This window comes from Agelaius phoeniceus, chromosome 14 (assembly GCF_051311805.1).
Source record: "Agelaius phoeniceus isolate bAgePho1 chromosome 14, bAgePho1.hap1, whole genome shotgun sequence".
NCBI lineage: Eukaryota > Metazoa > Chordata > Aves > Passeriformes > Icteridae > Agelaius > Agelaius phoeniceus.
In genome coordinates this window covers 9,722,450-9,739,925 of record NC_135278.1, presented here as the reverse complement: position 1 = coordinate 9,739,925, position 17,476 = coordinate 9,722,450, and the positions used below count along the sequence as shown (strand labels likewise).

The following is a 17,476-nucleotide window of genomic DNA, read 5'->3' as shown; positions in this document are numbered from 1 at the left end:
TACATTAACCAGTGACTCATTGCCAGCGAGGCTTTGTGGGATCTGGTGCACTTTACAGAATGATTTCTGAGTACTCCATGCCCATTAGTTGAAGCCCACAACCAATTGTGGTTTCTCTTCCCTGTTTTTCTCTCCTCCCCATGTGCTCACACACACAGAGTTGCTCCATTCCCTTTCTCCCACAGGTCTGGCTGTGCTCAGGCAGGCACAGGGCACTCAGTAGCACCCCTGAGTCACCCACCAGCAGCAGCTCCAGGGGCAGCTCCAGGGGCAGCTCCAGGCCCACTGACATTTCTGGCGTGACCTTTGACAAGGAGCAGCCAGAGCACTGGGACTTACTGAGGAGAGCACCAAGGTGCCCAGCAGATCCTGTCGTAGCCAGAGGAATTCCTGAAGCATCAGGCACCTGTCTTCCCCAGCAAATCAACTCTCAGGACCCCGTGATGCAGATATTTTGTTCATTCTCTGTGAACACATGCATAAAGATGAACACCCACTGTGTGACTAGGCAGCCATGGCATTAATTAGCAGCGATGAGAAGGTAGGAGCAAATGAGATCCTGGGAGAGCCTTTGTTCTGGTGCTGTTGTAGAAAATGGAAAATCTGGTGTCTGAGAGACAGTAACCCAGATCTGGTGCAAAGTGAGGTTTGTTGGCTGAGGTCAGGCAGGTGCTGGTGATTCACCATGAGTGCGTGTGCACTGATGGCAGCCCTGGGAGCAGCCCCTGTGGGCTGATGGCAGCTCCAGACTGGGGACAGCCCTGCAGTGCTCCTTCCTGTGGCCCTGGGGGCAATTCCAGAGACCCCCTTTTCCCTCAGAGCAGGTGGTGCTGGGGAGAGCTGCCTGAGAACCACCTGAGCACAGGTGAGGGCAGGGCTGACCCCAGAGCTCTCCCACCTGCTGGCAGCAAGTTGGGACCCCACAGGCAGGGTCCAGTCCAGCAGCCAGCACCACACTGGGAAGCCAAGGGCAGCTCTCATGTAGGCAGTGCTGGGTCCAGCAAACACGGGTGACAGCCCTGCCCAAGGGCTCTGTGCACACTAGGTGACAAACATCCACACATCAGCCACTGCAGCAAGGATTTCTTATTTAGTACATTTATTTTAAGGCATAAAAGCTGAGACAAAATGAGGCAAAGGCTGGAGAATGACTCTGTTGCTCCCCTGTGCTCTCTGTAGTCTCCATCCCAGAGGGATCATATTCACTCCCTTTCAGTGTTGGATGATGAAGCCCTGGGCAGATTCTGGGGCTTTTTGCAAGCCCTGTTCCTCAGGCTGGTGGGTGGGGGTTGCTGTGCAGGAACTCCACCTCAGTCCCTGTGGCTGGGGTGGGATGGTCTGGAGGCAGACAACTCCTCTTGGACAGGAACTCTGAGAGTGAGAAACACAACAGAGAAGGTGCTGAGCTGTGGTCAGGGATGTCTCAGAGCCAGACACCCTCCTGGAGCTCAGCACTGCAATCCACAAAGGTACTTCACAGAATGGTTTGGGTTGGAAGGGACCCTCAGTTCCAAACCCCTGCCATGTGCAGAGCCACCTTTCACTAGACCAGGCTGCTCAAAGGCCCATCCAGCCTGGCCTTGGGTGGATTCCCTCTGAATGGATAGAGTTCCCCCTGAGCAGTTTGGTGTTCAGCTGTAGCTTAGCTTTTCTCAAAGCAGTGCCCTTTGCAGGGCAGCTGGAGGCTGAAGCCATCCCCAAGCCCAAGGCTGCACTTCAAGGAGCAGAGTGCATCAGCACTGCACACACCATGCAATTTTAATGCCCTTTCAGTTTCCAAGGATACAAAAAACAATCAATCAGCCACAATCCCTCTCTGCAGGTCTGGAGCTCTGTGAGGCAGCCTGTGTCTGTGCCCCAGCCTGGGACAGAGCAGTGATCACATCACCCTGGTGAGCTGCAGCTCCACATGCACACTCTGCCATCCCTGGCCCTGCCAGGTGTGACATCCCAGCCACATGCACAGTGGAGCTGCTCACTGTTGCAGAGACAAACTGCACCCAAGCAGAGCCCTGAGTCCCTCCAAAACAGACTGGAAACAGTCACAGGCCACACACCAAGGTGATGGGAGTGCTGACAGCAGGAACCACACAGAGCAAAGAATTTATTAGCTAGTTCTAAAAAACACCTCTGTTAAATTAGGCCTGTCCAGATGTGACATGGAGACAGATTGCACTGATGACAGGGATGTGATGGCACCCATGACCTATGGCTGAATGTGTTGCTGTAAAACCCAGGACAGAGGGAAGGTATTAAGTGTTTATTAGTGTTTATTATTTATACCATGCCCACACTTAGTCAGGGTGGTGCAGACAAGCGTAAAGGCAAGGGCACCACACAGTGCTCTGGAGCTGACAGAGGCACTGGGAGCATAATTTAGGACTTTGTGATGAGGTGACAGCCCTCCAGCCTCCAGCAGCAGTAGCAGGAGGGGAGGGCAGGCAGGGCTGAGTGCCAGGAGGCACATGGTGTAGCTCTGTCCCACCTTGGCCTTTGTGCCTTTTGGAGAGGTGGAATTCCCTGGCAGACTGGCAGCCTCTGTCCCCAGAACTTGTCTGTTCTCCCTCCCCAAACACGCCCCTGTCAGCAAAATGCCTCTGGTGCACAAGGGAGTGAGCACTGCCCACCAAGGCAGCTCCAGGCTTGCTGGGGCTCCAGGGGGGCAGCCTGCAGAGCTACCACCAGCTCCCAGTGTCACAAAACAAAACAAAAGCAGTAAAGCTTGATAGGAGAATCCTGGCTGAGTGATGCTGGCTGTTCCATTAATGGCCCCCATCAATAGAGGAGCCCATTACCTAAATGGCTCTCTTGCACTGGGTGCCCAGGCTCCTTCTGTACCCAGCTGAGAGAGGCAGGAACATCTTGAGAGCTATTTAGCCCACTCAGCTTGATGGGAAGAACCATCCTCCACCAGCATTTCTCTCTCCCTTGGCCACAGAGGAGCAAAGGGCCCAGCACAGAGCAGCTTCAGACAGCTTCAATTGCCCCATCCCTGAGCAGGAGGCTCTGCCTCCTCACAAGGAGCTTAACATGGCACAGAGACAGGGCTGCAAATCCAGCCAGGACCCATGGCACTGGGAGAAACTGAGAGAGAGGCAAATGCAGAGAAACTTCAGAAATAACCAGAGAATCCTCTAGAGTTGGTAGCAGTGCTCCAGGGCAGTGTTAGCATTTGCTTTGCAGCCAGAATGGACAGGGAAGATTGAACTCTCATACCTCTCATACAGTGTGACCCACTTGTCCCTTCTTGAGGTTGTCCCCACATCCCTGCCAGTGGCAGAGGCACCCTCTGGTGCCCCTCAGCACCCCTGACACAGCCTCTAGCCCCATCAGCAGGCACATGCAAACAACTCACCTGGGCTTTTTGAAGAGACATAAAACATTTGCAAAATGTTTCCCTGTGACAATAAATTAAACAGCAGCTCCTTACCACGGGAGGGCTCACTCCAGATGCAGCTCCTGGTGTCTTATTTCAGATTACAGTCACATTAGAATGGCCATGGGCTGCCTGATCGAAAAGGGGCCTCCCATCAAGAGATCATTATATCTGCCTGAGCCTGCCTGAATCCTAGCACAGATCCTCCTCTGGGAATATTATGTCCTTGTAGCTGTTCTTCCCAGGAAGGGAACAGGATCTGCTTAGAGCAAATAGAAGCCATTACAATCAGAATAAATTAGTAATGGTGAGTGGGAGAGAGAAAGGAGGGAAGGGAACGAGGTTATTGTGATTTTTCTTGCTATAAAGTGGGTGTCTGAGCTACTTATATTGCCAGAAAACAGCTCCCCGGCTTCCCCTCCAGTCCAGAGTTCAGACTGCTTGCTTACAGCTCAAGAGCTACTTTGGATGGTTAACAACTACTGTAATGGTATTATGGGTTGTTAGATGCATGAAATCTGATTTCTGTTCCTGCTGGTGGTGTCTGTAGTTCAGCAGCTGCTCAGGCTGGTGTGCAGGGAAAGGGAAAACACAGGAGCAGTCTCTGCTCAGCACCTTCCAGCACAGCCTGCCACGCCTGTTAAGGGTGAGCTGTGGGGTTTTTAAGGTGCTGCAGGGGGTAGGACTTGTGGCTCTGTGGTGTTTTATAGTTTCCATTTTGTAATATACAGGATGCCAAGTAATTCACTAAACCCTGACTGCAGCCCTGGAAAAAAAAATGAAAACTGACCCACAGAAATGCCTTCATGCACAGGATTCTTTCCTTTCCTCCTAAAGCAGGGCTGGTTCAGCTCGTTTGGGTCCACACCAGAGGCTGAATTGCCTCAGCCCAGAGACAAGTTCAGCCATAATATGATCTTACAACATTTTAAAAAGCAAGTATCTGTCTGCTTAAGCGAGCACATATTTCAGGTCACTTGCAGGGCAGTGACTGAACATCAGCCCCTTTCCAGCAGGAATATTTACTGGAGCCCTCAGGCATGAACCTGCTGAGACCAGCCAACCTGGCAAGCTCAGCCCCTGCTCCTGTTTGTGTTTTTCCACTCTGCCTGCTGACAGCTTCACCCTTCATTCAGACTTTACTATGTGACATGGGGAATTTAAGCTGAGTGAATGGGAAATTAATGCAAAACGAAAAAGAGCTTGGGCAGGGACCACCAGACTCCTGCAGGGCTCCTGAAGGAGACATATCCAGCTCTCCATCACTCCCATCCCTCTCCCAGAAGAAAGAGATCTCATATAAACCATTTATAGTAATTTCTCCATGGGTCTTCTGGAGACTGATGCTCAGTCTTTGCACCTTCAACCAACCAACCAACCTGGGCAGAGGCATGGTGAAGGTGGCAAACACCCCAAAAGTGGGAATGGCCACTCTGGAGTTGCCCACTGTTGCTCAAACCTCATTTCTCCAAAGGAGCCATCTCCTGCTCAGGACAGGCCAGGAGCTGGTCCTGCTGTCCCCAAACTCTCTGAGTCCTCCTGCAGCCCCACAAACTTCACCCTGGCAGAGCTGTTCCTTCTGGCAGAGCCACCAGCTCCAGGAACCTCCCAAAAATGCATCCCTGGAAGCAGTGGCTATTCCTGCTGACCTCATGGGAAGGGATTTCTGTTTCAAAGGCTCTCCAGGGTGGAGATCTCTCAGTGGATCTCGTGCAGCACTGATGCTCTTGGGAGCTCCAGGAGCATGGACCAAAATCTGGGCACTGATTTTGCAAGGGCCTTCACACTGAGCTTCCCAGTTTCTGCTGACAAGCTCTGTGACAGTGCTCAGAGGGACATCTGCTCCCAGGCACCCCCTCTAACACCTGAGGGGTGCAAAGGAAGCAGGTGGAAAAGAGAAAGGATTGAGCCATGAAAAATCTTCAAGTACAAACCAGACAATTTAAAAAAATAATCCAGCCTGGTGCTGAATACACTCATGCTTAGCTATCAGGATCAGAAATGTATTTATTCAGTTTTTGATACACCAGTATATTTGATACATTTTTTGACTAAACAAGCCTGCAAAAATGCAGCATTTTTAATTTCGACAGATCACATTATTACAAGTGTTTATTTAGCCAGCCTTTTTTTATCTCCAAATCTCTACAGTACTTCAATTTTCCCTGTCTTGGTGAAGGATAAAGCAAGGCAAATATTTAGTAATGGATAATTAATTCAGCCACTTTTTTTCATGTCTGCTGAAACACTCATTCAAGATTCAACAATTCTTTCTTTCTCTTCTTTAGTTAGCTTCTAAACTATTTTCAATAGTTTCTGATACTTGTAATTATTCATGTTACATATTAAATAGCCATAGGCCACATATTTTATTTGCCTGATGAAGCAGAAAGACTTTCTAGAATTTTGCTTTTTCTCCATTTCCTTTTAATCCTGGAAGATTTCCAATAAAAAGTTACATAAATCAGACATAACCTAGAAGAGAGCACATTGGCTCACAAATGCAGAAGCCTCCTGGAAAGCAGCTGCCAGCTGTCCTGCAGGTGCTGAGGTTTGTGTTTGATATTAAAGGATGGCACTGCACGCCCTGGGGTCACTCCTTGGTCCAGCCCAGGGGTCCCCTCAGCTGCCACTGCTGGCCCTGCACCTCCTTGTGCAGGGAGAGGAGGGACACAAACCACAGCCACTGGCACCACAGGCTCTCACCTTTGCATGAGGTTTTGCTTGACCCATGCTACAAGTAACCAGTAAATACAGTCAGAAAACTTTTCATCTGGTTTTTCTTTTATTTTCACCAGTTACAACCCCACTCTTGTTGCCATCAGCACACATTTACATGTCAAAGCCTGTGAGGTTCAGCATTCACAGACAGCAAATGTCAGCATCATAAACCACAAGCAAACAGGCCATTAACCTTATACCCACAAGATCCTCTGCTCCTCCACAGGACACTGGCAATAAATGTGCCTTAAGTCATTTCATGATAAAGTGCTTTCTGTGCAGTAAGTGAAACAGAGAGCATAGCAAATTTTACTGCCCCAGAATCAGCTGTGTGACAAAGTGTGTGTGGTTTGGCAGTGTAATCTTTTACTCTGATAAACTATTAAGTGCCAAAGAAAGCTTCTTAAGTTAATCAGGGCTTAATTTAAATAAACAAGCCAGGAAAAGATTAACAAAAAAAATCCTCAATGGAATCTGAGTACGAAAATTATCTCACAAAGTCCCGTGCCAAGTTCATAAAGGTAACTCTGCTGGGATGAACTGGCCCACTGACCCCCTTTTTCTGCCCTCCTGGAACCACCAATGAAAAATCTGTTCATTTCCTGACACACCAACACAACCATTTCCAGCTCCATTGATGCAACCAGCACTTCTGGCAACATTGCCATGCAGTAATGCTGCTGAGGAGGAGGAGGTGGAGAGGAATCAGCTGAACCCACCAGGAAGAGACCTGGACCTGACACAGAGTCCCTGGTGCTACCAACCACTTTTCCAGCCCCAGCAGAAAGTCTGCCCCAGGAATATCCCTGTCCCTGGGACAGGGGAGCACCAGGAGGAAAGCAGAGTTCTGTGGGTAACTTCACTGCAGCAAGCACCCTCTGATGTGTGCACATCCATTGCAGCTCACACTGATGTGTGCACATCCATCCCAGCTGAACCCCCCACCCCTGCACCAGGGCTCCTCACAGCAGTCACGTGCACTGATGTATAAATATTCACATGTTCAGCACCTAAGATAAGGATCATATTTTTTTTTAAAACTCTCAACTTAGGCCCAGTATTGTTATTTTATCCCACAAAGGTAATAAGTGACCAAATCTTGGTGAACAAAACATGTCAAGCTGCACCCCCTACCAAGTATTTTTGGGCTGATGTTACAGATGAATCAACTCCTTCATTAGACAGTCACTGCTTAATTCTGTTGTTCTGTGGACTCTCTCCTAGTGATTTTATTACTGTGTCTGGTGCATTTCCAATTATTGTCATTTTCCAACTGCAAAACCACTTTAATTCTTTCTTTTTTCCCATGAAAGCTGATTATATCCTAAATGTTTCCATTTAAAGAAAAAGTCTTATTACTCTAAGTGTACATTTTTCCATTCATTTATTTACAACCATCTTTGCTAAGCTGAAAATTCACAGTAGGCTTGAGTTAAATAAAATCAATCCATTAAAGAAGAATACCAAAATAATCAGAGAGCCAAAATCTAAAGTAGGATAGTTATAAAAATTATTTCTTCATGACAATTCACTTGCCCTTTGGCAAAAATGCCTCATTTTGACACAACAAAATTTAACACCTCTTTTGCTTTTTTGTTATTTGGAGCACAGTGAAAATAGGTACAAGAAAACCAACTGATGACTAAAGAAAAACATTCTATTTAATCACAGTATGTACATCCAAAACAGAAATTACAAAGCTGCAATTCAAAATGTATTCACAACACCACTCCACCACGCTCCATGTGCCAGATGCAAAGATTTTTTTGCAAGCTCCTGGCAAAAGGCAAATTCCAGCCACTGACAGCTCACAGCAGGCACCAGGTGAAAGGAAGAGAAGGGCAGCAGGGGATGCAGATGCAGAAGACCCCCAGGAAACTGCAGCTCTGCACTCCCTGCACATTCTCTCACCCCTCCTTAGCTCTGGCCCAGCTCCCAGTGCCTCCTGTGTCAGTGTGGCTGTGCCCTTTCCCCCCTGACCCTGATGCCAGGCCAGGGTGACACTGCCTCCCACCTCATCAGTTCATATTGAAATGTTTTGCGCACAAGGCATTGCAAAGGCCCCTTAGTAATGCAACCATGTTTTACTTCTGGGCAAACATCTTAGTATATATTGCACTCAAACTCTCCTTTCACAGAGATTTTCCTGAGGTCTCTGAGGAAGCCTGTGGAAAAGCCAGGAAAACAGTCCCTGCTTGCAAAATCCCACTATCCCTAAGAGCATCCCTTCACTCTTTCAGATTAAAGCACAAAGAAATTAATACATCAAATTCCTCATTGTCATCCTCCTCGGGTTTCTTCATTTTCTGCTGCAAATAGTCCTCTCTTTCTTTAGATGCACCTTGGAACTCAATTTTCCTCACGTTAAAGAGGTGTTATCACGGGTGACAAATGCAAAGCTCCCATTCTCAAACTGTGCTGGTGATTTGGAGCAATTGGACACCAAGTACAAAGTGTACCCCTTGCAGGGAGTATGAATAAAACCATGCTGCTGCTTCAGTACAACTGCATCTCTGCATGGAAGAAAAATGGCATAAGAAATGGTAAAAAGAAAAAAAAGTATCCATATCTCCTTTTCCTTCTGCCAATGTTCCCAGAGCTTAATGGAATTCAAATATACTGAGTACATAAATGATTAAACAAAAAGGCAAATTAAGTTTCTTCTTGGTTAAATTCCTGTTTGGCATCTTCCATGTCCTCTGTGAGTGGATTAGTACTGAACATTAACACCTCCAAGGTGATGCCCATTAATTGCCTTATTACCCTGACACTTGCAGCCTGTGGATGGTCTCTTTCTCCCTGGTGCAGGAAGTTTTTCCTAATTCTAATGAGCACATTGGGCATTTCCATGGCACCAGCAATGGGTTATTTCAGCTTTTTCCTCCCTGCCAGTGAGCGCAGTGGCAGCAATCCCTCGATCCATTCATTGGCAGCCAACATCATCTCCTGCCAAAAGGCCACCTCCTCCTGAGTGGAGTCCATCCAGTCCACAGAGATGCCATAGCTCAAACCTGAAAAGAATCAGAAACTTTGAGAGCTACACAAAGAATTCCCACTCCATGCAAAAACATTCAATGGGATGTAACTGCTGCAGGCAATGTCTTAACATAAAAGCTGCTGACTGTCCCCCAGCAAGCTGCACCCTGAGCACCTCCTGTTTTCTTGCAAATGCCCATTCTACACCACAGTTCAAAATGAAGTCACTGCAAAAGCCATAAAATGCAAGAACCCTAAACATAACCTGCCAAGGAAAGCAATATTGGGCTCAAACCCTTTCTGCATGTTTTTGAATGGTAAGAAAGGTCTTAAAGGCTTGGTTTTCCTCTTAGAAGATTTTCTTGTGGACAAGGTGGAGTATTCATCAAAATTATCTTGTTTCATTTCCATAGGAATCAAACATACCATAGCAGAAAAGTGTGTACATCCATTCCAATTCAACCAAAATTTTAGGTGCCAATTATTTGTCAGTGAGAGAGAAGTCTAAATTTAGATCACAGCTAATCTTGGGTTTGGCATTTTTATGTTGTTTATTGTCTATTCTTGTCACCCTTTCCTTCTGGAGAGTCCACAACCCACCTGGTGACATGTGAGGTGGAAACCAGAGAACATACAGGCAAATCCAACAGCCACAGTGTGTGCACCTGCCAGGCAGACCTGCCAGCTACCATGAGCCTTGTCCCCCAGGGAACACTTATCCTTGATTGCAACACTGTGAGATGTCTCAGAGAGCACCTCAAGGATGGACAGGCACCAGGTGCTGTCCTGTGTGACATTCCAGTCCCTACCTGAGCACTCTTCCCTGGCAGGAGCACCAATATAATGTTGGTTTGTCATGCAGCCTGTTTTCCCAGCAGGAAAACTCTCTTGAGTTTTGCCAGACCTCAGATCTGATGTTGGCAGAAAATGTGGGAACAGAGGGTTGTTACCATGGCACCAGGGCCCCCTCCATCCATGACACAGTGCAGGTACCAGTTACTGAGACTCCCATCCCTGGTTTCTCTCCAACAGCAAAATACTCTGTAACTTTACCTTGTAGCACTACAGGAACAGTTTTGAGTTAATATAAAGGAAAATACTGACCTGTCCCAAGGCCCAGCCTGATTCCTCCAAGGAAATGGTTGGTAAGTTTCTCATGATCCCACACAGTGAGTTCAACACAGGCATCCTTCAGATCCTCTGTGTGAAAGCCATCATACACAATGGTGTGATTGAAAACAGGGTTTGTGTCTCTCTTTATGACTCTGGTCTTTTGGTAGCTCTTCTTACTGGTGTCTGGAAGCACATAGCTTTGGGAGGAAAAAGCACACAGCATGAACACTGAACATTGACCAAGAGCTTTATCACAGCAAGGATTTTCCTGCTTTTCCTACAGGTGAAAAACAAGGGCAATTCTCCCCTACACTTCTCCCAGTGCAACACAAAGGCTTTCCAGTATGGAGGCACAGCTTGGTGAGCCTGAGAGCAGAGTAGGAAGCACAGCCTTTGTGGGAAGCACAGCCCAGAGCAGGAGCAGCCCCGTGCTCAGGCACTCACCACTTCACAAAGGAGTCAACTCCGGACGGACGCAACTGCAGCAGGTCCTTGACGTCTTTGACCCAAATGTGAACTTCACCAGAGGGAGGATTCCTGGGCCCTGCAGTTTATGAGAAGAGAAAAGCTGTCATGGCAGCCAGAGCCACAGCTCAGAATGACAGGGCTCCTCTGCTGTGGGACCCACACAGCTCCTGTGTGCTCACTGCCCCTCCCTGGGCATCTCAGCCCTGCAGCAGCTCCTGACACAACCCACCAGTGCTGTATCAGACAGGAAAAGAGATGGAACTGCTGAGCCAAAGCAACCTCCTGCCTGTCCCACAGTAACACGGCTTCTGTGCTGCTCCTACCACATCACAGCACCCTACAGTGCCACATGCTCATAAGTTGGAGGTCGTTGAGCCCTTCCTCTCTCCCCAGTAAATCCAGATGTGGAAATCAGATGTAGGCTGCAGGCAGTGCTGTCAAATACTGCCTTTGTGCTCATCTCCAAGGTCTTGGTCTGCTGAGATTGCTCTTTAAGCAGCCCCATAGCAGATGAGGCACTGCAAGCTGTGTGTTTGCCCTTAATGCATGAACCACACTCACCCAGGCTTCCAGGGGGGACATACTTAATGGACAAACTCATCACTCCTCGATGATCCACACCATTAACAGCAGAAAGGCTCTGAAATGGAAAGGGTTATGACTGACTTAATGGACTTCAGTGGAGGAGCACAAATGGACAAACTCTGATTTTCCATGGCTGGAGCAGCCCCCTCCTCGGGCAGTTCATTTCTCTGTGGGCTTGTTCTCAAACTCAGCCTCTCAGAAGCAAAAGTCTGAGGATTCAGAGTACAAGGTTGCCCTTCCAGACATGTCCAGCTGGATATAATTAAGCATCTTGGTTCTGAAAGATAAATGTCCTCTATTTGCTTAAAAGGGACTCATATCAGACCTGTGAATCCAGAAGCATGCAGGAAGCTGTACAGGCTTTACAAACAGTGGCACCTGAATATTCACCTCTCAAGGCATATCAGCTGCTTCACCTAGAACTCTGCTGCTTTTAAGACTTTAAGACTGCTTTTTTTTTTTTTTTTTTTTTTTTAAAGTCTTCATGTGAGTGCAGAGAATGGCAAAGTAATTTCAAAGTTGCTGTGATTAGTGTCAGGTTGCATTTATGACTGTGTCCCTGCAGATGAGTCACCAAAACAGACCTGAGAAGGGCATTGTTCTGAGCACTGAGCTGCACTAAGGTGCCCAGGGGTTCTTCCCTAGTGCAGTTCACATTGTCCTGCTCCACCCAAAGACCTCAGAGGAGTCAGGAAGGGCTACTGCCACCCTCCAGGCTTCAGGGCTGGGCTGGAAAGCAGGACTGCAGTGAGACACTCACCCGGGGCTTCAGTGGGTACCAGTTGAGTTTCCTGTTGCTCCAGTCCCAGCTGGCCAAGTCTATTTCAATCTCTCCCAAAAAACTGTTACGTCCCAGTGGATCATTGTGCCAAACAGAGAGATTTAATTTTTGGATCAGCAGCACCATTTTCTCTATTTTATACTAGAGGAAGAAAGAGAAATCAGGTTGCTCAAATTTTTTCTTCTGTTTCTTTCACAAACAGAAATAAACCACACAAAAGCTTGAATAAGCTCTGAGACACTCAAACCCACCCCACACATATGCACTACCAATGGACTGGCTTCAGTCTGAACATCTCTTTTTTTGTCCTGTAGCAACACTACTACCCTGACAAAGCTTTTCTGCTGAGCACAGGGAAACCTGGCATTCCATTCATCACAGGGCAAAACCAATATTCTTTCAAGAGTTATTAACACAGGCCTGGCCGTTGTTAAATAATCCTCCATGCTTTGATGAGTATGATCACATAATGCAGACCTTTCTTACCAGTCCTGTGCCTTGTGACTGCATGCCAGGGAAGGGGGGAGGACAAACAGCCCTTGCTCTGACTGCAGGACCCTATTGCATCCAAAAATCTGTGTGGTTTTGGCAGAGAAATCTTGGGTGCCACACACATGGGTGCAGAGGAGCCTTTAACACCCCAGGGCTCTCAAAGCCCAGGGAAGAGCAGTGCAGTGCAGGCAGGAGGCAGCAAAGAATCTGGCCAAGAAGGCAGGATCTTTCCAGACCTGCCTGACAGAGGTGCCTACTCCAGCAGAGCTTTTCAGAGTGTGTGTTTGTTCTTACCCGTAACACCTCATTGTACACGGGGTTCACTGTCCTCTTCTTCACTGATGTTTTCCTCTTACCCATCCTGGCTTTGTCTGGGAGCAGGTAAGTTTTAACATACCTAGAAAACAAACTCCAGTTGGACAGTGCCCCTCATTGCCAGCTCTCCAGTAAGCTGGCAGGAAGGAAGGAACCATTACATCAAAAGAAAATAAAAATCCTCCAGAAGACAGAATTCAGGCATTAAAAGGTCACTCACGGGTCAGATCTGCCTTTCCTCTCATCCACCACAGCCAAGCCCCTGCACTGGGACACGTGCACCTGGAACTCCCGGTTCTTCTCATCATAGTCCAGAGCAAATTCCACGGTTCCTTGGGCATCCACACTCCCAAAATCACCACTGTAGACACTGAGCACACTGCCACTCACCTGCCAGGGGGAAGAGCAAGGTCAGTGCCACTGAAACAGGCACAGTCTGACTCGGTTCTGAGCAAAGATGAGAGCCTGAGAAATGCACTCCCAGAGAAATACTCTGGTGTTCCTGTTCTTGTGCAGTGTGGTGCTCTTGACACAGAGAGGGTTCACAGCTGTGGCTGCTCTCAAGCAAGCCAGAGCTGGGAAATGTCACAGACATATTTTATGAAAAATCATTTTGCTAGGATTTTTTCTCCTGAGAAGCTGAGGGGCCTCAGAAATGAAATGTAAACAATAATTATCTGCTGCTGTGGAATGCAACAGGTGCATCTGTGATTGGTCTCATGTGGTTGTTTCTAATTAATAGCCAATCACAGTCCAGCTGTCTCAGACTTTCTGGTCAGTTGCAAGATTTTATTATCATTCTATTCCTTGCTAGCCTTCTGATGAAATCCTTTAGTCTATTCTTTTAGTATAGTTTTAATATATAATTTTCTTTTAATATAATATATATAATAAAATACTAAATCAGCCTTCTGAAACATGGAGTCAGGATTCTCATCTCTTCCCTCATCCTGGGACCCCTGTGAACACCACAGGGAAATCCCTATAAGAGTCTCACAAGGATGTGCTATCCTAGACCAGGACTTAGAAGCATTGAATGCTCACAAAACACAGAAGTTTTTTCACTCCTAAATCCCAAAACTTTGGGGAATGGACTCAGATATTCCTGGGGGGACCACACCTGTCTCTTCCCTATGCTTACAGAACAAATAACTGATATCCTGACCCAATCTCATCACTAAGAAAGAAAGATATTGAGAGAACTTGAACTATATTATGAGAACTTGTTCTTTCAGGTAGATATAGTCACACAATTGTCAATCCATTTATGAAACAGGCTAACAGGAACCCTATCAGACTAGAAATGTAGGAAGAACTATTCCTATCTTGTTGCTTACTCACAATGTGCATGGAGCAGCACAAAACAGATACAACCCTGTTCTGAAGAGCCACTGCCCCACCAGAGACAGCCTGTGCTTGCCCCAAAGGCACAGGAGCATGAGGTTTCCCCAGATACAAATCTGGAGCTAGGCACCCAGGAGTTATTTGCTTTTCCAGAAAAAACTGCAATTTGCCCAGACAACTTGGGCTTCTTTTTTCAGGTCTTTGTCTTTCACTGATAGAAAGTCAAAAAGCACAAGCAAAGCTCAGCCACAGAAAGCTGAGATAATTTTCCCTTGCACCAATCAGTCATGATTCCTGACAGGATATCATAAAAGCTAATGCTGTTTACAAAGCAAATCATTAACCCTCTTGGCACTCTCTGTGGTACCATCATGAACATTTATCAAAAATCCTTCCTAGTAATTAACCCAATTCTTCTCTGTCTTCCCCGACTTACTTTGGCTCTGAATTTTATTATAACCTCCAAAAACCTGCTGAACATCTCCAGTCAGTCCTTGGAGCTGCATTTACCATCCCATCAGGATACTCACCCCAGCAGAGAATCCTGAATGAGATTTTAAAGAACACTTGCATGATCTGGACTCATTTTCAGCTCCCAGATGCTCCAAATTAGGAGAAGAACTCATGTGCCCCAAAGTTTTTAATATATTTATCTACATTCATAACCTTTCCCTACCAGCTTTGCTTCACATATATTCTGTAACTCTCAAATATACTCCTTGGAGAAATCTATAACAGTAACACAGCAAATTCAAGCACTTTTAAGCAGCTCCATCCCCAAATACTGTCTCTAAAGAGTCTTCTAAAAACACTCAACTAAACACATTCAGCTTTTTTCAGCTTTCCTAAGAAGCTGAAGCTCCAAAACATGCTTTTGCTGTCCAACTCTGAGTTCCCTCTTATCTGCTGGTAAAGGATGAGCCTGCAGAGGGTACCCATCTGCAGTCCTGAACCACAAACGTGCCCCTTAAGAGCTGTGTGCCTCATTTTCCCACCTAGAAACCCCTTCCCCACCTCCTGCACCAGCAGGACCCAGAGCACCCACCCCTGGCAGGGGGGGCTGTCGCTTACGGGGAATTTCACCAGCAATGACTCAGTGGGTCTCTATTTTGAGGTGGCACCTGGATTTAACCTGAGCCAGTAATTTATCACCCCCATTCCTTTACCAATGTACCCTGCAGAAACCAGCAGGCTGCTCTGGAGGCCCCAGCAGCAGCAGCAGCCTAACTGCAGCATCCCTGCATCCAGCTGAGGAGCCTGGGCAGAGCCCCCACGCTCAGGACCTACCGAGGAGACAGAAGCCATGTCAGAGGAGTGGCTGCCAGTGCTGGGGGACTTCTTGTGCCTGCCCAGCTGGAAGCTGAGCTCCGAGGCCGTGTCTGACTCCGTCTGCTCAGAAAACAAGAAGCATCTTTAAGCTGTGCCGAAGGAGCGCTTTGCAACACTGGAGAGAAAAAGGAATTGCTCAGCAGAGTGCCATGAGCAGAGATCAGGTTAGCAGAGCTGCAGGAGAGTGCAGGGAGCCTCCCCAGGGCATCCCCTCCAAGCAGCACTGAACGTCATCACTCACTGCCTCCAAACAGAGCTGCAGGCCCCGCCTGGGCTCTGGGAAAGGGCACACAGCAGCGTGGCTGGACACACAGGGCAGCATCCTCCAGGATGGAACAGCTGCCCTGCCTGCTGGGGGCTTTTCTCTTAAGGCATTTCTCATGTGGAGGTTCCAGTTGTGGGTTTCTCTGGGTCTGGATTGAAGGCACTTGAGATGGTAGTTCATGTTGGGACTCATGTGTTTATTATTTCTTATCAGTAAAACAGTCTCACTACTGTGAGTTCAGCAGCTTTTCATTAGAAGGCACAAAATGGCCAACAATCTCTGGTTACAAGGTCTTTTCTGACTAAACTATCAAATTAAGAACTGACACCTAGATTATTTTCCCTTTTAACCCAATAACTGCAATGCAGACTTTTCTGCCCAATTACAAAATGCCCCCCAAACCCATGGAGAAGGAGGAAGAAGAAGCATGAAGAAGAAACCCAGGATGACACCCTGTGTCCTCCATCTTGCTTCCATCCACAACATACTAAAAATCCCAAAACTTAAATTTCTCACCTAAGCGATACACCTACACTGCTCTCTATAATCTATTTCACACTTTTGTGGATTCTAGTCTATCTTGAAGTCTGGGAAACTTTTTCCATGAATGAGGGTCAAAGTCAGTGCTCCCCTGGGGGTCAGGGTTCCCCAGAGCAGAGAGAGAAACATTCCCAGTGCCCTGGGTGTCCACATGTTCATTTATTCATGACATAACCAAGGCATGCTCTAAAGCAAGTACTGTTGGTTTCCAGGAGAAACATCCTCATGACACCAACTGCCATCCAGGGGATGCTGTGAACACTAATTCAGCCATTTCTGGCATCAACCCACCTCAGACAACAGGAGGGGAGAGGATCTGCTCAGTTCTTTGACTCTTTCAGGTTCAAGAAATTGATGTGGTATCAAATGAGGTTTATTGTATGCTGCAGGTACAAAAAAAATGGCATCAAGATAGCTGGTCAGAATCAGGAAATTATAAGTCACACTTTTATTAAAGAGCACAAGGAAGGAGGAAAAGCTTGTGGAAGGCACTAGAGCACTACCTACTTGCTCTGTCTGTGTCACCTGTCATTGAAGCTGATCCTCCCCAAGACAAAAACTCCTAATTAACATCTTGAGGCATTTTCAGTGATTTTCATTCACCGTGTGGGAGTGTGGAACTCCCTCTAGTGGCTCATCTAATTCCTCATCGGCACCAGGACATGGATGTTGCCTGCTTTGTGTAGACTGAAGTTACACTAAATCCACCCAAATCTGCCTCCTTGTCAAAGAAACCAACCATGTTCACATTTTTATCTCACAGCACACTGCCCTGAAGAAAAGAGCACTAAAATATTTATACCCACAATTTCACCATTGCATACACCTCTCAAATACTCTGCTAGACACAGAGGTGGACAATAGCCAGATTATCTAAAAGAAAAAAGTTAGAAAGTTTCCTATCAATAGAAAGATGGTTACTGTACTGCTTAAATGTCTAACTAAAACTTATTGTTTGTATCTTTATCTTCCAATAACTCTCTTGAAGATGACTTTCCCCATCCCAGAAGAATTTTTTTTGGAAAGAAATATGTACATGAACATATACACACTTGTTTGGCATTTGATACATGCTGATACATGATGATACATGCTTTGGTGCTCAAAATGCCCAAGAGATTCTTGATTTAACATTCATTTGCTATTTACTATTTTTATTTCCAACCTTGAA

General features: G+C 46.9%; 1 protein-coding gene across 2 annotated transcripts in view; it reads right to left on the bottom strand.

The window, feature by feature from the left end:
- Positions 1-7,464: 7,464 nt before the first annotated feature.
- LOC129125779 (synaptotagmin-like protein 2) overlaps positions 7,465-17,476 on the bottom strand; it is a 32,070-nt gene continuing 22,058 nt past the window's right edge. For both annotated transcript variants that reach the window (XM_054641405.2, XM_077185945.1), the window contains exons 9-17: positions 16,597-16,688; positions 15,459-15,560; positions 13,048-13,217; positions 12,807-12,909; positions 12,000-12,161; positions 11,216-11,294; positions 10,631-10,730; positions 10,178-10,383; positions 7,465-9,108 (exon numbers count right to left, since the gene is read on the bottom strand). In XM_054641405.2, the coding sequence (XP_054497380.2) occupies positions 8,963-9,108; positions 10,178-10,383; positions 10,631-10,730; positions 11,216-11,294; positions 12,000-12,161; positions 12,807-12,909; positions 13,048-13,217; positions 15,459-15,560; positions 16,597-16,688 (1,160 nt within the window). In that variant the 3' untranslated portion in view covers positions 7,465-8,962. The remainder of the gene's footprint in view (positions 9,109-10,177; positions 10,384-10,630; positions 10,731-11,215; positions 11,295-11,999; positions 12,162-12,806; positions 12,910-13,047; positions 13,218-15,458; positions 15,561-16,596; positions 16,689-17,476) is intronic.